The following is a 22,995-nucleotide window of genomic DNA, read 5'->3' as shown; positions in this document are numbered from 1 at the left end:
TATATTTGCATATTTATATACTAGCAAAATTCTTTTGCAAGGGAACTTATGTATGTATGACGTGGCTTTATCTCAGTGAAGATGAAAAGCCAATATGAACTCCTAATCTACTTTGAGAAAGTTGTGTAGAAAAGAGCAAAAGTAAAAATAAGTGATTTGGTAGAGTGGAAAAATATTAATATTTAGTTACTTATAGACGACCAAATTAGCCCATTGGGCCACGCTTCATTTTAACAAACTGACTTTTATAGTTTTTAATTGCTTTTTTCTTAATAACTATTTTAACCTTGTCATCTTCTACTTAACCTTTTTTTTTTTTTTTTAATGAACAAAAGTTTAGGGGAGGGGAGGCTACCCATTGCAAGGTTAGGGCATATTAAGATCTTTTTGAGGACTTACAGAGGGGATTTTAGTCCTTTTTTTGGTTTTTATAGATTACCCACTAAGAGGGACTGTTGGCAGCGGGACTCAAACCTATGCCTGGATAGTAAAGAGAACAATCTTTACCAACTCAACCAACTCTCATTGGCTATCTTCTACCTAACATTATGGTTAACCAAACGGGATCCTTGTCATCTTTACCAACTTATAATAACTCTACTTGTTCCCTCAGACAAGGTTTTGGTGTTCGAGTCCTAGCATCCATGTATTGTGTGAGTTTAGTATACTATTGCTCATCTCAATAACAAAAAAAACAAAAAAACTATTTGTACAATTTGTGAAATTCAAATATTAATAGCGTTAAATACTTTCAATTATCTCAATCACTACCTATTATGCTCGTCATCACCTAGATTGTCTTAGTTTCATTTGTCTCGTATAAATATTTGACTTTGGCACGTGGAGTCGTGTAAAAAAATGTGATAGAACTTATATTTTGGTGACTATCATATTGATAAGCTTAAGATAAGCAACCAAAAAGAAAAACAAATATCATAAGTTCCCCAACTCTGATCATAAAAGTTATTTAAAAAAAAGCAGAACATAAAATGGAAAAATAAAATAAAAATAAAATTTTGCCGCGCTTTTTCCGTCAATGGGATAACGGTCATGGGAACCCGAAAGCTCAGCCCTTCCTCTGCTGCTTCTTCTTCTTCTCCCCACATATCTCTCAAATTAATCTCTCCCTGATGGCCAAACCCCAAAAAGACAAAAACGCCCCAAAATGGTTAACACATTCCACCCGTACGCCGCCGCCTCCGCCCGCATCCGCAACATCTCGACCCCCTTCTCGATCCGGAAGGAGATCCCCTGGTGGTCCCAGATCCAAGACCCGGGATCCGAACGCGTGACCCTCTGGAACCACATCTTCTTCGTCATCTGCATCATGGGCCTCTTCCTCGACCCCATCTACTTCTTCCTCCCCAGCATCGGCGGCTCCTCCTGCATGAAAATCGACATGGGCCTCGGCATCATCGTCACCTTCCTCCGTACCGTCTTCGACTTCTTCTACATCTGCCATGTCGCCGTCAAGTTCCGGACTGCTTTCGTTGCTCCCGGGTCTCGGGTTTTCGGGCGAGGCCAGCTCGTCATGGACCCCCGGGCAATCGCCCTCCGCTACCTCAAATCCGACTTCTCTATCGACCTCGCCGCCTCCCTCCCTCTCCCACAGGTAACAATAATATTACATATATTTCTCTCTCTATTTTTATTTTAGGTAAATAGTCACTTTTCATCCTGGTAGTTTGACGACATTTTCACTCTTGTTCATGTGATTTTAATTATAACAATTTGACCCTTGGAATTTTGAATAGAATTAGATGAAAATTTGGATGTGTAGAATCAAACTACAATGGTTAAATTGACAAAATTAAAATTACAGGGACTAAACTAGAAAAACCGGCTAACTTCATGGACAAAAAGTGATATTTTTATATATATTACTAATTCCTATTATTTATGCAATTACTGTAATTGGAAATTTGTAATTTTGAATTTTTTTTAAAATTATTGTTGCAGATTATGATTTGGTTCATAATTCCAGCAGTGAAAACCCGAACAGCTGCCCATGCTAACCATACCCTTTCTCTGATTGTTCTGCTTCAATATGTTCCTAGATTTATTCAAATTTTCCCGCTAAACCGGCGGATTACTAAACGTACCGGTGTTGTAGCCAAGACTGCTTGGTCAGGGGCTGCATACAATCTCGTTCTGTTTTGTCTAATTGCACATGTAAGAATCCACCTAGCTGAGTTTTGGCCTTTTTAACTAATTCGTATTGTGTTACGTTGTTAGACTGTTAATTTAAATATCATTGGTTCAGTTAGCTCCGATTCGAATATTGCGTGGAGGGTGCCAAATTCATAGTCTGACAACGTATCATGCTAGTGCGCGTTGTTTAATTTGATGTGATTGCTATTATCGGTGTTGTTCTTCAGTGCAGATTGTTGGGTCTACGTGGTATGTGTTGTCCATTCGACGGCAGTATGAGTGCTGGAAGGGTGAATGCAGCAAGGAAATTAATAAAACACATTCTCCATCCTGTAAAATTTCGTTTCTTGATTGTAGCAGTGAAGGCAACCCCGAACGCGATGCTTGGCTCAAGATCTCAAAGGTGGCAGAAAGTTGCGATGCTAATGATGACAAAGATTTTGATTTTGGAATGTTTGCTGAGGCTTTCACTAACGAGGTTGCTGGTGCAGTGTTTATTGAAAAATACTTCTATTGCCTCTGGTGGGGTATGAGAAATTTATGGTATGCTTTGGTCTCACCTGTTCGTTTAAATTACTTAGCTCAAGCTCATATTAAGCTGTTTGTGCTAATTCGTTTCAACAATTGATATGCAGTTCATATGGACAAGATATTGAGACAAGCACTTCCGCCAGTGAAACCTCATTATGCATTCTCATTTCCATTCTTGGTCTCGTTCTCTTCTCACATCTCATGAGCCAGATGCAGGTATACATAATTTGCTTTTGCCATGTTTAAAGGCATCTGCAGCATACAGAGACAATTGTCTTCATTCATTAATCTAGTTGTAGTTTTTCCTTCACATAATTTGCATTTCTTAATTACTGTAACTCTGTTGGGGGGGGCATGGTGTTGACATAAATTTCTGATGATTTCTTCAAGACCTATCTGCAATCTGCAACGATTAGACTTGAAGAATGGAGGGTTAGAAAAAGAGACACAGAGGAGTGGATGAGGCATCGTCAACTCCCTCCAGAATTGCAAGAACGTGTTCGTCGTTTTGTTCAATATAAGTGGATTGCCACAAGAGGGGTAGATGAGAAAAACATTCTGGAGGCTTTGCCTACGGATCTCCGCCGTCAAATTCAAAGGCATTTGTGTCTTGCCCTTGTCCGCCGTGTAAGTGTTCAGTCTTAACTACTGATCAGATATCTGGTGACACTTCCTTAAATGCGCAATGCAGCTGAGTTTATAAGTTGGCATCAAATCATGTACTGATTGAAATCCATGAGATTAAAAGGTGGTTGAATTAAAATTCAATTCCAGGTACCCTTTTTCGCACAAATGGATGATCAGCTTCTGGATGCCATATGTGAACGCCTCGAGTCATCCTTGAATACCAGGAACACATACATCATCAGGGAAGGTGATCCTGTGAATGAGATGCTTTTCATCATCAGAGGGCAACTTGAGAGCTCCACAACTGATGGTGGAAGGACAGGGTTCTTCAACTCAATAACCCTCAGAGCCGGTGACTTCTGCGGCGAAGAGTTGCTTACATGGGCCTTGATGCCTACATCAAGCCTCAACCTTCCATGCTCAACTCGAACGGTGAAGTCTCTAACAGAAGTTGAGGCATTTGCACTGAGAGCTGAAGATCTCAAGTATGTTGCAAATCAATTCAAGCGCCTTCACAGTAAGAAACTGCAGCATGCTTTTAGGTACTATTCACACCAGTGGAGAACATGGGGGGCTTGTTTTATACAAGTTGCTTGGAGGAGGTTTAGGAAGAGAAAGTTGGCAATGGAATTGGCAAAGGAGGAGGAGTATTATTACACACATGTTTTGGACCAAGAAGAGCTTGGCAACAGCAATTCAGAATCAAGAATAGGAGGTGGCAGTACAGATTATGAGGGTAGAGGTGCTGAGAGATCATCATCAGTGGGAAATATTCTGCATAATATTCCACTTGGGCCTGCAATTTTGGCATCCAAATTTGCGGCAAACACCAGAAGAGGGATTCAGAAGGTGGCATCAGTACTTCACCACGATGAAAGCAGCTCCAGCATGCCCAAAAAACTGTTCAAGCCAGATGAGCCTGATTTTTCAGCAGACACTTGAGCTTATAATGATAATCATAGTCATTTTATTGCAACATTTTTGTTATTATTTTTTTGTAATCTATTCTATGTTGGCCATGTGATGTGCCTTCCTGTGCCTGCAATAATAACTTTTTATTTTGCATTTAATTTTACCATGGTAAGTTGGAACCAAACTAAAATTGAATTGACCCCAATTTTACATGAACATGATGAAGCGTGGAGATGATCCAAAGGATGCAGACCAGATTGATCAACAACCACAACTTTATACAACGAATTCGTCAAGCAATAATAAAATATGGGGTTTTTTGGGCACCAAAGCAAACCTTCATAATCAAAACTCAAAAGCAAGATGATTAATGCCCAGAGACCTTACAATGAATGCATGATGAAGTTTACTTAACTATCAAAGCATAATGTATTTCAAACTTGAAGCTTGAAACTTATCAATTCCTAAGGAATGACTTTTTCTGTTTTCGGCGATTCTCAGAAGAAAATAACTACCAATATAGTTTAGAAAATCAAGCAAATGAATTCAATTTCAAGCTTATGGTTATAATAGATTTACATTGAATGCATGAAGATAGCTTGGTGAAAACAATCAATGTGAGTCCAGCAGCTGTGAGGCATGTTAGTTATAACTTATAACTAAATGAGAAGAACAGAATCTGTCCAAAGTTGTACAAAACTGAAGAATGCTCGGATACAAGGGCTAGTGACTGCTTCAAAGCTTGCAATGGAGATGACAGAAGCTTCTCTTTTCCAAGGCTCTATTCTTCGAGAACAGAATCTGTCTTAGGTAAAGCGTAGAGCCGCGCGGCTCTAAATCCGAGTATAGCCGATCAGCTATACTATTTTTTTAAAAAGAGGGACCAGCCTGGTGCCTAGCGCCCATTTCGCCACGTGTCAAAATAGCGGTATAGCCGCTTGGCTATACTATTTTTATTATATTAAAAATCGGAGTACCGCCGGGCGGCTATACGTTTTTTATAATAAAAAAATCCGAGTAGAGCCGAGCGGCTATACTATTTTTGAATATTAAAACCCGTAGTATAGCCGCGCGGCTATACTATTGTTATTATAAAAATAGTGTAGTGCCGCGCGGCTGTACTATTTTGTCAAAAAAGGGACCACCTGTCGCCTAGGTCGCATTTTGCCACGTGTCAACAATAGTATAGCCGAACGGCTATACTACTTTTAAAATAAAAAAACATAGCCGCGCGGCGATACTATTTTTTCCTAATAAAAAATCACATAAAAAAGAAAAACGCGTCTCTGCAAAATATGCTCTACTTTTACCCCGCAAGCAATCCGATAAAAGAGAATCAACAGAGATCATTTGCAAGTTGAAGAGCTTCATCTTCTAAACTAAAAGTTTCGAGACAGAAAAAAGCACAGGTCCAAGAATTATGTCAAGGCATATGTTCGCAAGATTGGAAGGATAAACAGCATCTCACAGTCACTGATTTAGACCACAACCACCCTTGGGGCTGCTTGCTTATGAGGGTAGAGGTGCTGAGAGATCATCATCAGTGGGAAATATTCTGCATAATATTCCACTTGGGACTGCAATTTTAGCCTCCAAATTTGCAGCATAACACCAGAAGAGGGATTCAGAAGGTAACATCAGCACCTCACCCCATGATGAAAGCAGCTCCACCATGACCAAAAAAATATTCCAAGCCAGATGAGCCTGATTTTTCCGCAGACACTTAGAGTTTTATAACGATTATCAGAGTTATTAGGCCACAAGAAATACTAGATAGAGTGACCATTATTAGTTAGGACCAAGGCTTGTAACAAAGACTGACCAAGGCCCAAAGAATTCTTTTCTCCTCTTTTTTTTTCTTTTTATTTTTTTAAAATAATAATTCTGATAGTCTTTCTCATAAGATGAGGTATTGAAAAGGCAATGCCACCACCACCGCCAATCCATTTGGATGAGGTATTGAATGTTGTGGTGGAAATTTGGGCTCCAAATTCCTTTGAATTGTATCTTGATGAAGAAATATGAAGGTGGCATTGGCATTATATTTGTGTATGGTCATTAGTCGCTGGGGTTTTAAGTTTGACCAACAATTTACATTGAAAGTTTGGCAACGCCAACACCCTGATTCGAAAGGCATTGACTCACTGAGATTGATTGTATGCATTTGTGAATTGCTTCCATGTCTTTATTTTTCAAATCTAGTGGGTTGCGGGCTCTAAATCTCTAACTTTTCACACTTTTCTGCAACTCGCAAATGAGAAATTCATGAAATAATTTAATACTGATTTAAGAGTGCTAAAATCATCACCCATATTCAAAAACACTAATCAATTTCCCCAAAAAGAAAACATCTTAATTTACATATTTTACTTCCAAACAAAATTGATAAGATGAGACAACTTGAAGAAAACATTACCAAGAATGAATAGAAAGGTAATCATGGCTAGTGCCATTTCCATGTAAACAACAAAACAAGATATGCGTTTGATATATCAACCAACTATCCACCAAATGACAATGACGTTCTAAATAAAAGGATCTTTGGGGCCTACTCACTCATTCTTATCTTGGGGACCTACTCACTCATTCTTCTTGGAGATCCTTTACCTGAATATCCCTATATATTGAGGGAAAGAGTAATTGACAGTAACCCACCACCAATTTTTTATTATTTTAAATATAAACTAAGGAGAGTGAGTTTCTCACATACATAATTAATGTGCCATGAAGTTCAATTTTGAGTCCTGTTAACTATTGATATTAAGTAGTTAGTAAGTTAGGTGTGCGAGGGCACGTGAGTTGTTAGTAGAGTTAGTTAGACAACTGGATTGGTTACACGATTAAGCCTTACTTAACAGGTATAAAGTGTAATAGTGCTGTAGCTTAAAACAGATTAAGCAATACAAAAATCAAGATTTGCAATTTCTCTATGTTTCTATTTCCTTCTTCTTCCTCAGATATCTTCTTCATACTTCTCTGAATATGTTGGTTAACAAGCCCATTAGTCTGCAAGTCCCTTTACATTGATGACATGTTTACTATTCCATAATTGGATTAGGTGGAATTGAATTGAGGAGGAGTTGGATTGAGGAGAATTAGATTCTAAATTCCTATTGAAGTTGTTTACTAAATCATATGGAATTAGAGTAGGAGTAGTACTAATTACTAAAATGTCCTCGTTGTTAGGTTAAAATAGATAACAAATTTTAAAATTTTAAAATTGTGTGAGGATATAATTGGTAAAAAAGATAAATTCATAATGGGTTAGTTCTCTAGAAATTAATATACCACCTCCCACTTAAAAATTGAATTCCTTCAAAATTAAGAATTCAATTCCTAATTTTGTGTGGGCCCTACTTACTTTTCAATTCCTTAATGTGAAGTAAACGTATGAATCTTCCATAAATAAAATTCAATTTCTAATGAGAATTCCAATTCCTGCTTAATAAACGCACTGTGAGTTAGACCGTTAACACCAATCAGTTTTTTGTCACCATGGTAAAAGTTTTCCTTTCTAGTAGTGTGTTGATAATTTTCAGGTCATTCATTGTGAACGTCCCATCTCATAATACAAATCATTTTACGCACCTTTTCATTTTTTGAAAAAGGAAAGGCAAAAGAAATTTTTTTACTTTTTTTATTTGCAAAACAAAAAGTGTAATGCGTAAAGGCAAGGTGACAAATGTAGCCCATATAGAAGTTGGTACTAAAAAAAATATACAAAAGGGTAAGAGTTGGCAGTCGGGAAGGATAGTTGGCTGCATGATACTCCAAGTGACGATGAACCCAAGAGAAGAATATTTATTTTATATATAGGCCAATCAACTTTGATCCACAAAAATCGTGTATGGGAAAAGATAATCAATATACAAATTAAGAATCATTTATTTTCTGACATATGAACTGATTATTTCGTGTGTTTCTGGTTTTTGTTGAGAAGTCCATCTTGGGTGCTTGGCTTGGCTGGCTCATTATCTTTAGGAGGGTGGCATTTCAGATTTGTTTTTCAAGAAAGTTGGAAAGATATGTTAAAATATCAGTCCTTTTTTTTTTTTTTTTATAAATTTTTTTCAATTCATTTGGTATATAACGCCAGAGGGCCCTCGTGTCAGTCACTTGGTGTGAGAGAGAGAGAGAGAGAGAGAGAGAGAGTTGTTTGGGCTCTGAGAACTTTTCAGCCAGAACAGACGACTCTGTTTTATCACAAAGGAATATACAGGATAAGGGTTTGAGTTTGAGGTAGTCTTAGCTCTGTGGATATGGCAGCTAGGAGACTCTCTTGCTTACTCTCTCGTTCTCTCTCTGCTTCTTCTGCTGCTGCTGCTGCTTCTTCTTCTTCTTCTGGGTCTGCTTCTCTGCTTCTCTCTCAAGGTGACACCACCACCCCCACCTTTGTCCTTTTGTACTTTTTATTTTTTTTCAAGTATGTTTCATTTAGTCTTCTGTTTAGATTTCATCATTTCAGGGGTTTTCTTCGTTCTCTGCCATGGTGTTCATTAATTGTCATGCACTACTTTAGCCTCTTTGTCTGTTTTTATATGCTTTCATGGTTTTCATTCTTTGGATTTCTATGATAAGCTCGTTTAGCTGACTGATATAGTGCTACATGAAGCTGGATTTTGATCTGATACTTTCTTCTACCTTTCTCTCTTTTTGTTTCTTTCAATCATATAGGAAGTGATTATCAGATTCCAAAATTTGATCTTTTGTTAATCTTGTTTTTCTCTGGCACCAAAAATTTGATCTTTTGTGCAATTATACATTTATATGACTAGCAACTGGAATCTTTATAAAAGTTGAATCCCCCAGAAATGAAAAGTCAATGATATAAAATCCTCCTGATGAAAAAAAAGAAGATGTTATTACACCCAACTGGATATGCAACTTTAACTGAAATCATATAAGTTGTTCAATAAAAAAAATAGAAAAGAAAGAAGAGATCATGTAAATAAAATTCTGTCTTTTATTTGCTCTCTCTCTCTCTCTCTCTCTCGTGCTTTTTTCATGGATGGCTTTCTTCTTATGTTGTAGTATGGTGGAAACTGAATGACATGAAACGCTTATCGTATGACTCAACTTACAATGTACAGAATGCAAAATATATGATTCATGGGATTATGGAATTTGATGCAAGATTGATATTTTCAAATACCACCATATGCATATAGCCAAAGATGCATTAAGTCTTTAATTTTCTTTTATTTAATATGATGAAAACTATTCTTCATATGATCTTCAGGGAGAAGGGTCAACAGATTTAGCACTGCTGCAGCAACTGAGGAATTAATCATTCCACCTGTTCAAATAAGTCACACTCAGCATCTAATCAATGGCCAATTTGTTGATGCTGCATCAGGTAATATTTTTCTTCATTTAACAAAAATTTGCAGTCCATCCCTTTGTTTTTCAGGAAGTGTTGTACTAATTGGTACTTACAAAAAACATGTAATCGAGCTAATGTTTGAAAATTCTTTTGTTCAGGAAAAACATTTCCAACATACGATCCTCGTACAGGAGAAGTGATTGCTCATGTGGCTGAGGGTGATGCAGAAGATATTAATCGTGCAGTAGCTGCTGCTCGTAAGGCATTCGATGAGGGACCATGGCCAAAGATGAGCGCTTATGTAAGAACTATTTTACATTAGATCAGTCTAAAGTTTGTAAGTACATTAATCTGTTGTGATTTAGCCAATGATTGGTATAAGTGGTGTATATGTCAAGATATTGATTTGCTTTTCCACTGGGACTTGTTTTCTGTTTTTTTCAGGAAAGATCACGGATACTATTACGCTTTGCTGATTTGGTTGAGAAACATAGTGAAGAACTTGCAGCTCTTGAGACATGGAATAATGGGAAGCCTTATGAACAGGCCTTGCATGCCGAAATACCAATGTTGGCTCGTCTATTTCACTACTATGCTGGTGAGAACACTGTAATCAAATGATTTGTTTGCCATTTTCATTCTTTGAGTCGATTTCACTAACAAGTTTTTCCTCGAATTGAGCAGGGTGGGCAGACAAAATCCATGGTTTAACTGTTCCGGCTGATGGAAAGTATCATATTCAAACCCTGCATGAACCAATTGGTGTTGCAGGGCAGATAATTCCGTGGAACTTTCCTCTGCTCATGTTTGCGTGGAAAGTTGGGCCGGCACTGGCTTGTGGTAATACTATTGTCCTAAAGACCGCAGAGCAGACGCCCCTGACTGCACTCTATGTGGCAAAGCTATTCCAAGAGGTAGGCCTGTTGAGCTCAATTATAATTCTTTATTTCTAAATCAACATGAAGTGTGGACCTGTTTTTTTTTTTTTTTTTTTTTTTTGGTCTTAGTTCATGTTCTAATCTACTCAGCATCCTCTGTGACAGGCTGGTCTTCCTCCTGGTGTCTTAAATGTAGTTTCTGGAGATGGGCCAACAGCTGGTGCTCCTCTTGCCAGTCATATGGATGTGGACAAGGTAATTTTGGAGCACATATGCCCTCCTCTTGACTTTCATGAAGTTACAGTTTATACTCATGTTTTTCAATTTTTCATATTGTCATGCATTATCTTAAAACAATACCACCTTCTTTTTCAGGTAGCTTTCACCGGATCAACTGATACCGGTAAGATTATTCTTGAGTTGGCTGCAAGAAGTAATCTTAAGCCAGTAACATTGGAGCTTGGAGGGAAATCACCTTTCATAATATGTGAGGATGCTGACATTGATCATGCTGTAGAGCTTGCACACTTTGCTCTCTTCTTTAATCAGGTTGGTTCAATTATTTTTATACAAAGCCAGATTTGTGTGATCTGAACACGTTAGTAACAGATGAATGCTGGATTACATACAGGGGCAATGTTGCTGTGCTGGGTCTCGTACTTTTGTTCATGAGCGTGTGTATGATGAGTTCATAGAGAAAGCAAAGGCACGTGCTGTGAAACGTGTCGTTGGTGATCCCTTTAAGAAGGGTGTTGAACAAGGCCCTCAGGTACTCTCTCTCTCTCTCTCTCTCTCCCCCTCCCCAACATGATCAGGAAGTAGAATTTTTTTTTTTCATTTCAACAATGCTGGTCTATCGTATGAATACATTTTTGAAGGTCCTTGTGTATGACAAAAACAAGGAAAATTTATGTGATGCTTCTTATCCTTGCAACGATTGACAGATCGATAACGAGCAGTTTGAGAAGGTCCTTCGATACATAAGAGCTGGCATTGACAGCGATGCTACACTTGAGTGTGGAGGTGGAAGATTGGGCTCTAAGGGATACTTCATCGAGCCAACTGTTTTCTCAAATGTTAAGGTATTATTCCTACCTCCTGTAAGTTGACCGCTAAAGCCAATGCACATGAACTCTCGTGTAACATGATTCTTATGATTTTTAATCAGGATGACATGTTGATAGCAAAGGATGAGATTTTCGGTCCAGTGCAATCAATTTTGAAATTCAAGTGAGTTAGAAACCTCACTCTCACACTGTATCTAGTTCTTGCATTCTGCAAAAGTTGCACCTTGACATGCCTAATAATTTCATACATTGTACCAGGGACCTTGATGAAGTAGTACGAAGGGCAAACGCGACGCGTTATGGTCTAGCTGCCGGTGTTTTCACCAGGAACATTGACACTGCAAACTACTTTACACGGGCGTTGAGGGCTGGGACAGTCTGGGTTAACTGCTTCGACGTCTTTGATGCTGCAATTCCTTTTGGTGGATACAAGATGAGTGGAATAGGCAGAGAGAAGGGAATCTACAGCCTTAATAACTACTTGCAGGTGAAGGCTGTTGTTACTCCTTTGAAGAATCCAGCATGGTTGTAAATCTCTCAGCCGCACCATACTCCGATATAATCTGTTTCAAAAATAAAATTACACAAGTGTGTGTATTGCAAAGAAAGTTGATGAATTTTTGGTATGGAAAATGATAACTGGTTTTTGGGACTGCTTCAAAGGCCTTCATCTTTTCAAATTTTAGTGAAATTTGAGCTTGTTTCCATGATAATCAAAATGATGTGCCACCCGAGAAAGTACTTGAACCTCTCTCATCTAATCACTCCCGATAAGAAACAGAAAATAGCAAATTATATACTTGATTATGCGTGTAACCTTAATTGCATGTTAACCCAACCCTTGGTCATGTCCCATATCCAAAAGAATAAAAACAAAGTAGGCAATTCCAGATCATAGATGTATGTGAGTTTCACAATAGAGTCCGTATGCATCAATAGCTATGGCAATGGATCAATATCGCGCCCACGTGAACGACTAATCTAGCATTCTCCAAGTTGTTTTTCAAAAACTACATTCTTTGAGACTTGGAGCAGGCTTTGTGGACTAAGACCATTCTTTACAAAACAGTGACGGGGAGGCTTGGCATCTCTCAGTGAACACAAACATTTTTCCTTGGAGAAAATCGTCCAGAGTAACTCACTGAGTTAGTGAAGAAGATGCCATAGTCCCAATCACACCGAACAAAGTAAAAACCAATGAATGCGCGTTATTTATCATCTCCAAAAATTATTGCAATGCCAAGGAAACAGGCGCGTTCGATTTGTCATGAAATGGTTGGTCCACCCATCAAATCTGCCATCCACCTCTTGTCAACATCATTATATTGTTGTATTTATTTTAGATGAAGAAAAAAGAAGCAAATTACAAATTAATTACAAGGATTTGTGGCCACGTAGAAGAACATGATTGGTGGAACACTCCCAAATACTTGATGCCTCAGATGAATATCATCCGCCTATTAGATAAGCATCTGAAAATGACCCATGTCACGTGTCTTCCTATTACACGGTTTACATGGTTAAAACAAATTAAAAAAATGCATGGTTTTTAGTCTCACCCTTCTTGACTGTTTATTCATGACTTTCTCAGATGCCTATCAATTAATAATTTTTATGTTGGCAACTTCCTCTTGAGGAGAAGTTTTAGTATGCGATCGTCGTACAACTAGGCAGTGTTTTATTAACATAAAAATATACGTATATAATATAAATAGATATGTAACATCACATACTAGTATGACCGCATCACGTAATAACGATTGTTTTGCATAAGTCTATATGAAACAATTTTGTTTGTTGTTGTTGTTTGTACGCCAAAAAGAACTTAATTGAACATACTGATCCAGCCAAAACACAAAAGGGGTGAAATCCCCTCCCTTTTAAAAACACTGTTTAAGATAAGATTTTTCCATTCATTCATTAAGAAAATTGATTAAAATAGTCATTAATTTTCCCATCAATAATCTTATCCAAACTTGAAGCATTTTGATGTAAATGCACATGATTTTTCATTTGAATTTGCATCTTTTTTGTAGCCCAAGTTAAGAGTGTAATGATATTATTTCCTTTTAATATTATTATTAGCAGCAAAGCAAAACCCATAGAATTAACGAAATTAATTCAATCGTTAATTGAAAAAATAATTTAAAATACAAGACTAGCTTCGCTTCAAATCAAAATTAAAAACCCATTTGACTAAATAAACCACAGAAAAGACACGTGTGTTGCCTTTGTGTTCCCCATTGCCACCGTAACACGTCGGTCAGCTGGCTTGTCCACGTGTCATAGTCGGTCTGTGGGACCCGTAAAAATCACTCCTGCCAACGACAAACTGTCCGTATACACGAAACAGTACGTGAATCAACATTGACCAAAGATCCAAGAAGCCGCAGGTATCCAACCACACCTCCCCACGTGTCCAGGGAGGCCTATCCAGTTGAGGGCAATCCCAGTCAACGTAGAAACGTGGCAGCACAGATGCCTGCCACGTCCGGGTAAGATTTTATAAACAGCGAAAGCTTGTACCTTTCTCCCTATATTGCTGCAACTCTGCCACTCCTTCCCCAATAGCAATTCTAATATGCACCAAAACAGAACTCTCATTCTCTTATGAGTCTTCTTCCACACCAATTCTATGTACAAAATCAGAGCTCCTCTGTTCTCTCCCACACTATTGCTTCAATGGCTCAGAAATTCGATGGCTGCGACCGCCGGATTCTGACGTTCCCGGCTGTACGCCCTTGTGAGTCCATCTCTCTGGCGACCCTTCTCAGCTCTCTGATCCCTCTCTCCCGCAACATATGCAATTTCCAATCCAAACACTTTGCAACGCAACGGAGAAATAGCCGAGAAATAATCCGCCAAGTTAGTATTCTTCTCATGTTCTTTGAGGAAATTCGTGACTGCAATTCTGTTCTTTCACATTCTGTGATCCTCTGCCTGTCCGAGCTTCACCTGAGCTTTCAAAAAATTCTGTTTTTATTGGAAGATTGCACGAGGGATGGCGCTCGGATTTGGATGCTGACAAAATGCGAGTTTCTTGCAAGTCATGTCCGGATGATAATTCGAGCTTTGGCCACCGCCCTTGATGTTTTGCCATTGAGTTTGATCGATGTGGATTTTGAAATCAAGGAGCTGGTTGAATTAGTGTTGAGGCAATCAAGGAAGGCAGAATTTGAGCCTGACCCAGATGACAAATTGGCTTCGAAAAGATTGCTTGCGATATTGAGTCAATTCGAAAAGGGAATTGAACCGGATTTGAATGGCGTAAAGAGGGTTCTTGATTACCTTCAAATCAAAAGCTGGAGTGAATGTAACATGGAGATTAAATTCTTAGAAGAAGAAATTGCTTTTTCCGAGAGTTCGAATTGCGACGAAACAGAGGTTCCTTTTCTCAGTAGCTTGGTGGGGTTCATGAGCTACAGCAGGGGAGTGATTTTCGAAGCACTGGATGATCAAAACTCCGCGAATCGAGTCGATGCTAGGTGCAGCACGGAGACGCACTTTAGTTGCTTAAACCCTGAAGATTTTAGGTGCCCAATTTCTCTTGAGCTGATGCTTGATCCGGTGACTGTATCTACAGGTCAGACTTACGATCGGTCTTCGATTCAGAAATGGCTCAAAGCTGGAAACAAGCTCTGTCCCAAAACAGGAGAGAGGCTCACAAGCACAGAGTTGGTACCTAATTCGATTCTGCGAAAGGTAATCAAAAAGTTTTATGCCAACAATGGCATTTCTCTTAGCAAGTCAGAAAGACAAAGCCGCGACATAAGTCGAACCGCTGCGCCTGGCAGCCCGGCAGCTGCTGAAGCTATGAAGTTCCTTTCAAGATTTCTCAGCAGCAGGCTTGCTTTCGGTACAAATCAACAGAAAAACAAGGCTGCTTATGAGATTCGATTGCTCGCGAAATCGAACATTTTCAATAGGTCTTGTTTGATCAAGGCTGGCTCTGTCCCTCCTCTCCTGAAACTATTGTGTTCCACTGATGCATCCACACAAGAGAACGCAATTGCAGCCTTGTTGAAGCTCTCAAAATATGCAAGCGGCAAGAAATTGATAATGGCACGTGGAGGACTGCCATCAGTTCTTGCTGTTCTTGAACATGGATTGAGTTTAGAAGCCAGGCAAAGTGCAGCTGCAACAATATTCTACCTCTCCTCAGTGAAGGAGTATCGAAAAGTGATCGGGGAAACAGCTGAGGCCATCCCCGCTCTTGTGGAGCTGATCAAGGAAGGGACAACTTGTGGGAAGAAGAATGCTGTGGTTGCGATTTTCGGGCTGCTCCTCTTGCCCGAAAATCACCAAAAGGTGCTTGAAGCAGGTACTGTTCCACTGCTCGTTGAGAGATTGGCTTCATCAGAAAATACTGAACAACTTATCAATGACACACTGGCAGTTCTTGCAATGCTGGCTGAGAATGTTGAAGGAGCACTTGCAATCCTGCACACCACGGCATTGCATCTGATCACCGCCATTCTTCAAACTTCATCATCCCAAACCGCGAAAGAGTACTGCGCTTCAACATTGCTGTCGTTGTGCATCAATGGTGGGGTGGAGGTTGTTGCTGTTTTGGCAAAGGACTCATCTCTGATGCCTAGACTCTTTTCGCTCCTGACGGATGGAACCGCTCATGCGAGCAAGAAAGCGCGATCGCTCATCAAAATTATGCATAACTTCCATGAAACTAGCTCTTTGAGATGGATGAGTTCTGCAGCTCCAAGAGCACAATGCATTCAGGAACGGTGATTCATCTCAAATTCTTTCTGACAATTCAATGTAAATACATACATTTAGCTGGTGTGAATACACAAATTTTGTGAATTTTTCATTGCTTTTCTACCCTTTGTTTGCCAAGAAATTAGCTCGGATTTTTTGCAGGAGCTATATATGTCACTATGTTACGTGTATAAATACAATTTATATTTGATTTTTTTGGTATAGTGGTTCTGAAATACATGTTTTTTTTGTAGTAGTATGCAAATGTCTGTGACAGAAAGCTAGGAGTTATATGCGATGCAGAACATTTTGGGGATGGTATCTATATTTTGTGCAAAAAGATGGAGCAAAAGTGTCTAATTTTTCTTGAACCAAAACTAAAAGTGAGAAGAGCAGTTATTCTAGAATTGAAGTGCTAACAATTTTATCTGCCTTCACCTGGAAATTCTATTTTGCAGATTGGAAACATCACGTAACATGATAGATATAGTATATTGACTCGTTCACTAATCGTATTAATTACGATATTGTAAAAGATTGTCAGATACTAGTAGAACCGAGAAAAAAAGAAACACCTAATTCTACAAGGTTTTGTGTACTAAGCAAATAGCTTACCTTAACTTTTAATTTGTGTTGTGTTTGAGTAAAACATTGCACCTCTTCTAAACAAACAAACACGCGCGTATCTACTACGTCATAGTCCATCTGGAAACGACGAAAGAAAACGTGTCGTTCGACGTGGTTTGGAACTTGAAGGGAACACCTGAAAGGCTGAAACCGACTATCCCCCAAACGCCGCCGTTTTACTCTTCTTCGTCTTTAACTCTCGGACTGTTGCTTTGAAGCTTTCCCGTATAAACCAGAAGGTTCTAGCCCGAGAGGATCACCATTCCCACCTAAAATTCCTTAATCTCAGTTTTCTGCTTCTCCAATCTCTCTATCTCTGTAAGTTCTACTTCTCATTACATTTTCTTTCTCACACTCCAATTAGAAAAGTTAGGTTTTTTAATTTGGGGCTGAAGTTCAATTTTCAATTTCTTCTTTTGTGAAAATTTGATATGCAAATTTCTGTTTTCAGAAGAAAGACAAACACCTTATCGAATATTTCTGTGTGTATTTATCCTGGTTTTATGGAATTTGAAAGCTGAAACGGCTTTTGTTGTGTTAGTGTGCGCTTTGAGGATTGAGATGGCGACGGAGCCCAAGCCAGTGACAGAGGTCGCGAAGATGGATCTGTTCGAAGACGACGACGAGTTCGAAGAGTTTGATATGAATGAAGGTATGCAATTGCACTTCAATACCTGCTTGAATCGCTGCTACAGTCTCAGCTCTGCTATTTCATTGTTAGGGTTTCAATTTGATTATTTTGTTTGGAAATTGTTGATTTTGATTGTTATGCATGCCCTTGTGAATTGGAATTTAGTGTATGAATAAAATTCCTCTTAGTTTTATCATCTAGAATGCTAAAATTGGTGAAATTTAGGGATTTGATGATGAATTCAAATGGGTAATTTTTGTTGAGGCCTTTTGGTGCTCATGCTTCTCAAATTTTAGTTCACCACCTTGTAGATTTACTTCGTGTAAACATGGTGCTCCTCTGCATAACACTGGTTAGAGTGCTTGCTTTTTTGTTTTTCTTATGGTCCATAGCAATTGATCGGTGTTAGTCCATTGTCTATGGTTGCCATGCTGCCTCATTCTAACTTGTTTGCATTTCGTTCTTTGAATGATGGCAGAATGGGAGGACAAAGAGGAAGGCAAGGAAGTGGCACAGCAGTGGGAAGATGACTGGGACGACGACGACGTCAACGATGATTTCTCTCTGCAGCTGAGGAGGGAGCTGGAGAACAACACTGAGAAGAGCTCAGCTTAATGGGTTCTTTGCATTATGACCTAGTTAGTTGAAGCTGAGATGGGTTTTCTTGTTAGTTTTCGTTTCGAAACACCCGCTACCTTTGCAATGTACTTTTGTGTTTAAGCCTCAGGATTTGTGAGCTGAATTTGAGTTTTGTGTTGGATGCGAAATCAAGACTGCATTGCATTTTATGCTTCCCCAAGAGAGAAATTAGAAGGGATTTACGTGTTGACATGACATCCAAAAATTTAGAAGCCAACAACAAATCCATCAGAGGAAAAAGGGTCACATGGGTTTACAGCTGATCTTAAAATTATTCTAAGAGGACGACGACTTCGAAATCGAACAACAAAAGTAAAAAACCCTATGCAAGAAAAACCTCAAAAGTTTGCAGTCTAATGTGGATTCAAATCTCTATCTAATTATTGGTGAAACAAAATATCTTTTTTGAAAAATAATCATTTGAGATATGATTATATTAAGTAGAACGAGAATTGAATTCATTTGGGAAAAGCAAGCAAGAACATCATTATTCACAATTAATGGAAAACAGTGTGTGTGGAAGCTAATGGCTGCAAGGTAACCTTCATTCTATGTCAATTCAATTCGATAATCACCTGCAACACTACTTTCCTCTCCCAAACTCACATCAATCTTCGGAGTTTTAGCACAAGTTCGACACACCGGGCAAACCGGCGTCTTCAACAACCATGTGTCTATGCATTGAGCATGGAAGTTGTGCCTGCAATTAGGCAACTGTCTGCACCTCTCCCCTGCCTTGAAATTTTCCAAGCAAACTGCACAATCCACAAGGCTAGTCCCTTTCTCTCCTGCCATGTAGTCAAAGCAAGGAAGCATATTTAGTTCCTCATTGGTCATCCTTTTGATCCCAACGCTGCTTCTTGGAACAATATCAACACTTTGGTTGCCACTGTTGAAAGTTATCCTAACAATACAAACATGAATTACTATTAAAACAGCAATACCCACAAACAGCAGTATCACAGAGATAATAATCTCCATAACCATAACCTATGAAACCCAGATAAGAGTTTCTTTTTCTTTTTTCTCAAGGCACTAAAGATTTCCCAGCTCTCACAAAATTCGGAACAAAACCCAGAAGATTTTCTCAACTTTTCTGATCATAAGCGTCCCAAGTTACCTCAAGTCTTATCAGATACTTATTAAACACTAAAGCCAAGCTGGAAGCTTTTTGGCCACCTCATGCATCAAAACCATCGATCTTATCTGGGCCCGGTTGGTGCAGACTGCTTCAGGTGGCAAGAAGAAGCTGAAGCAGAACAAGCTTGAGGAAAGAGCAGAACCTTAAAGGGTTCCTTGGGGTTTGAGTTTGGTTGAATGTGGCAGTTTTGTTACAAGTGGTGAGCTGCTTCTGTCCCTTTCTTTTTATGTCAATAAAATTACAGAAAGAGCATCCCGACCTTATCAATAATTTGTTTATAAATTAAGGGAAAACGACACATTGGACCATTGAGATTTGAGGCATTAACATTTCATTCAAAGTTGAGACTAATCCATGAGGCTGCTCAGCCCCAAAAAAAAAGAAAAAAAGAAGTAAAGATGGAAAATTTGGTAAAGCTCTGTGAGTGAGAGAGAGAGAGAGAGAGAGAGAGAGAGAGAGAGAGAGAGAGAGAGAGAACAACACAAAAGTTGAGGCCCTTGAGGGCCCTGCGGTTTGCCCTTGCCTTGACTAGGAAACTTACAAAGTGATCGATGATATGATTGAATTCAGACAAAGGCTCCTTCAAAATATGATATCTTTTGAGTTTCTTGCCTAATTGCTTAGAAATTTCTATTACAAGACGAGAGTTTGGCTAATTAGCTTAATGAATTAGACTAAAGATAAGGCATTTTGAAGTTCATTTAACAATCATATTCTTGAGAATCTCTGGATTCAGCTAATCATATTATTACCAGTATGGTTAATTTAGGTGAACTGAACATCATTACATGAGTTAAGATATGTCAACCTCCAGAATCTATTCTGTGGAATTTATTCATAATATACAGCACGTCAAATGATTTTGTCCTCACACCTACATATATAAAAATATTCATCCAAGTGGTTTGAGTCATGCCACTTTGCTAGCTAGCCCAACTTCTTCTCAAAAACAATAATTTAGATGGTTGTGGTTGGAGATTTATACACCCATCTTACTGTTTATTTTATTTTTTAATTTTACGTGGCATTTTTCAAAAGGTCGGATTGAATCATGATTCATGCAGGACGTATCAAAACTATAAAACATCCATATAGCAGATTTTGATAGCAACATGCAAAATCAAAAGTTTGACAAGGATCAATAAATAAAATATATATTACATATCAAGTTTTGAGCATTAACCTAAAGTTGGCTAAACATGTAACATGGTTGCAAACCAAGCAGATAGGATTGGGCGCGGATGATCATTTGATCTAATGACATTTAAAATTTTACTTCATTAGATAGTGAGGAGATGAGTCACCGCCATACGCACTCCACTACTAATTTGACGGTGAATAACTAAGAAGAATGAAGCGACACAACAAAATATTAATTGAGGATGATTGGAAAATTCAGGACTAGATTTAAGTCAATAGAAACATAGTTATTTGTGGAAGCCTCCAATTTTAGTCGATGACATTTTGTTTATGTTCTTTTTTATACAAGCGGACGACATTTTGTTTTGAACCAATGATCCTGCATCCATCAATTCATAGGAAGCTTGAAGCTTTAAATAAATGAACATTTGATTCATTCAAGTAGTAAGGTAGTCTCTAAATTAACCTAAAAATGGTGGACACAGGCACAATCCGAATGGTTGTTGGCATTATCGGTCAGTGATTAATCTATTTGGTGTTTTCTTTTGCCTCTTAATTAGTTTCAATTTTCTCAATTTTGAATTTGGCATTACCAGACGTTCGAAGGTTGTGATTAATCGTTTGCTTTCTGTGAGATGCATGCATGCATGCATGAACACTGGAACCATTAAGGAAGAAATTTCTAATATTTTTCTTGCATGCAGGTAATGTCATCTCTTTGGGCTTGTTTCTCTCCCCAATGTAATCTCTCTCTCTCTCTCTCTCTCTCTCTCTCTCTCTACGTGCAATGACAAATTAAACTAATCTAATTTGTGTTAATTAAACATTCCAGCCCGACATTTTGTAGAATAATAAAACTAAAAACAGTAGCAGATTTCAAGCCGGACCCTTATGTAGCAACATTGCTCAATTGTGCTATGTGGGTTTTCTATGGCATGCCCTTTGTCCATCCCGACAGCATTCTCGTCATCACAATCAATGGCGCTGGATTTTTCATTGAATTAATCTATATTACCATCTTTATAATCTACTCTCCGGGCTCAAAACGCGTAAGTATTATTAATTAGTGATATTTTTCTTTTTAAGGTGTTGGAAAGATACTTGGCTAACCTCCTTTAAATTCAATTTTCGTTGCCTGCAACTCTTCACTTTTTGTTCCTATAAACGATACCCAATTGTTATTAGTAAAAACCCATGACTAGGATCCAACTCATCAAGTTACCTTATCAAGCTCCAGATATGATTTATTATAATTTTTAGATTCCCAAAATACCCCTATTTAAAATTCAATATGTTATGTGATGGTGTTTTAATTTTAAATCCCCAATTTATTGTGGTGATTCCCTCCAAAATTTTATCTATAAATCAATCATCATTAACTATCGGTTTATAATGGGGTTGATTTGCATATTTTATTATAGGTTTTGATTGTGAGTTTAACCGTTTGGGTCATGCTGGCAAAAAGAAGAAACCTTTGGATCATATTCATATATTCTTTTATTCAATGTACCTATTTTTTAATATAGAAATAATGAAAAATAGGCATGTTAATTTTTAAATCTGTTTTTAATTTATAAAAAGTGTACAAAATTTTCTATTACAAAGTAACATACCTATTTTCTTACATAATAGGTACCAAAAAATTCATTTATCCGAGCTATGTATTTTTTTACCTTTTTTTTTTGTAAATATTTTTTTAATTTATAAATAGTGTACGAATTTTTTTTTATAACCTATTTTTGTAAATATGTTTCACTTAAACATTGTATAATTTGTGGATTTGTAAGGACTTATTTTAGTATGACCCTTTTTTCTTTTCTTCTTTCAGAAAAAGATCTTCATTGCACTTGTGACTGAAGTTATCTTCTTTGTTATTGTGGTTTTTGTGGTAATGTATTGTTTCCATACTACGAAACGCCGGTCTTTGATAGTTGGGATCATCTGTATTGTCTTCAACATCCTTATGTATGCATCACCATTGACAATCATGGTATGTATAACTTTCTATTATTTAATACCCTCAATTAAATATTAAATCTCCTGATTGAGCTACGAGAAACTAAAGGCTTGTTTAGGAGTGATCCTTCTGAGGAGAAGCACCTACCACGTGCTTTTCCATGTAATCACTTTAAGTGATTATATGAAGAAGTGATACTCCATAAAAGTACTTTTTGGCTTATTTAGAATCATTCCTAAACAAGCCCTAAATTACATATATTAATCTTACTTGTTTTTTGGGTGGCAGAAAATTGTCATCAAGACAAAGAGTGTAAAGTACATGCCATTTTATCTCTCGCTTGCTAGCCTCTTAAATGGAGTTGTCTGGGTGGTCTACGCACTTCTTAAATTTGATATTAATATTCTGGTACTTCTCTAAAACAAAGTTTAAATTCGAATTAAGTGCTCATCACCAAGTAGTAAAGAAATAAAAACTCTTTTTTGTTTTGTTAACCCATTTGCTTGTATAATTTTGGTAGATTCCAAATGGTTTGGGAGCGATTTCCGGCGTAGTACAACTCATCCTGTACGCCACCTTCTACAGAACCACCCGATGGGATGATGACGACGACGAAATGAATTCGAGATCGAAGGTCCAAATGTCCAATGTCTAG

The 22,995-nt window shown here is 38.0% G+C and overlaps 5 protein-coding genes and 1 long non-coding RNA gene across 6 annotated transcripts; 5 read left to right on the top strand and 1 right to left on the bottom strand.

The window, feature by feature from the left end:
* Positions 7-4,343, top strand: LOC18777380 (probable cyclic nucleotide-gated ion channel 16). Its single transcript, XM_007209972.2, has 6 exons — positions 7-1,612; positions 1,960-2,172; positions 2,384-2,694; positions 2,787-2,898; positions 3,073-3,309; positions 3,457-4,343. Exons 1-6 carry the CDS (start codon positions 1,166-1,168, stop codon positions 4,249-4,251), a joined length of 2,115 nt encoding a protein of 704 aa, XP_007210034.1. The 5' UTR covers positions 7-1,165; the 3' UTR covers positions 4,252-4,343.
* LOC18777134 (aldehyde dehydrogenase family 2 member B4, mitochondrial) lies at positions 8,348-12,202 on the top strand. Its single transcript, XM_007210507.2, has 11 exons — positions 8,348-8,592; positions 9,461-9,577; positions 9,703-9,845; positions 9,989-10,142; positions 10,229-10,458; positions 10,588-10,677; positions 10,798-10,971; positions 11,054-11,191; positions 11,367-11,504; positions 11,591-11,652; positions 11,748-12,202. The coding sequence occupies exons 1-11, from the start codon at positions 8,481-8,483 to the stop codon at positions 12,019-12,021; spliced, it is 1,632 nt and encodes a 543-aa protein (XP_007210569.1). The 5' UTR covers positions 8,348-8,480; the 3' UTR covers positions 12,022-12,202.
* On the top strand, positions 14,044-16,427 carry LOC18777610 (U-box domain-containing protein 19). The gene has a single exon (XM_007210251.2). The coding sequence runs from the start codon at positions 14,100-14,102 to the stop codon at positions 16,233-16,235; it is 2,136 nt and encodes a 711-aa protein (XP_007210313.2). The 5' UTR covers positions 14,044-14,099; the 3' UTR covers positions 16,236-16,427.
* LOC18776824 (protein DELETION OF SUV3 SUPPRESSOR 1(I)) lies at positions 16,890-18,292 on the top strand. Its single transcript, XM_007210739.2, has 3 exons — positions 16,890-17,150; positions 17,374-17,484; positions 17,942-18,292. The coding sequence occupies exons 2-3, from the start codon at positions 17,394-17,396 to the stop codon at positions 18,076-18,078; spliced, it is 228 nt and encodes a 75-aa protein (XP_007210801.2). The 5' UTR covers positions 16,890-17,150; positions 17,374-17,393; the 3' UTR covers positions 18,079-18,292.
* LOC18776929 lies at positions 18,504-19,826 on the bottom strand. The gene is made up of 2 exons (XR_002271789.1): positions 19,223-19,826; positions 18,504-19,006 (listed from the first exon to the last, which is right to left on the bottom strand). It is a non-coding gene; the product is annotated as an uncharacterized LOC18776929 (long non-coding RNA).
* On the top strand, positions 20,856-22,995 carry LOC18777328 (bidirectional sugar transporter SWEET5). The gene is made up of 6 exons (XM_020564339.1): positions 20,856-20,898; positions 21,088-21,124; positions 21,216-21,432; positions 22,212-22,373; positions 22,629-22,748; positions 22,861-22,995. Exons 1-6 carry the CDS (start codon positions 20,856-20,858, stop codon positions 22,993-22,995), a joined length of 714 nt encoding a protein of 237 aa, XP_020419928.1.

The sequence above is a fragment of the Prunus persica genome, chromosome G5 (genome assembly GCF_000346465.2).
Source record: "Prunus persica cultivar Lovell chromosome G5, Prunus_persica_NCBIv2, whole genome shotgun sequence".
Lineage (NCBI taxonomy): Eukaryota > Viridiplantae > Streptophyta > Magnoliopsida > Rosales > Rosaceae > Prunus > Prunus persica.
Note: the sequence above shows the minus strand (reverse complement) of the source record. Positions and strands in the feature narration are given on the sequence as shown.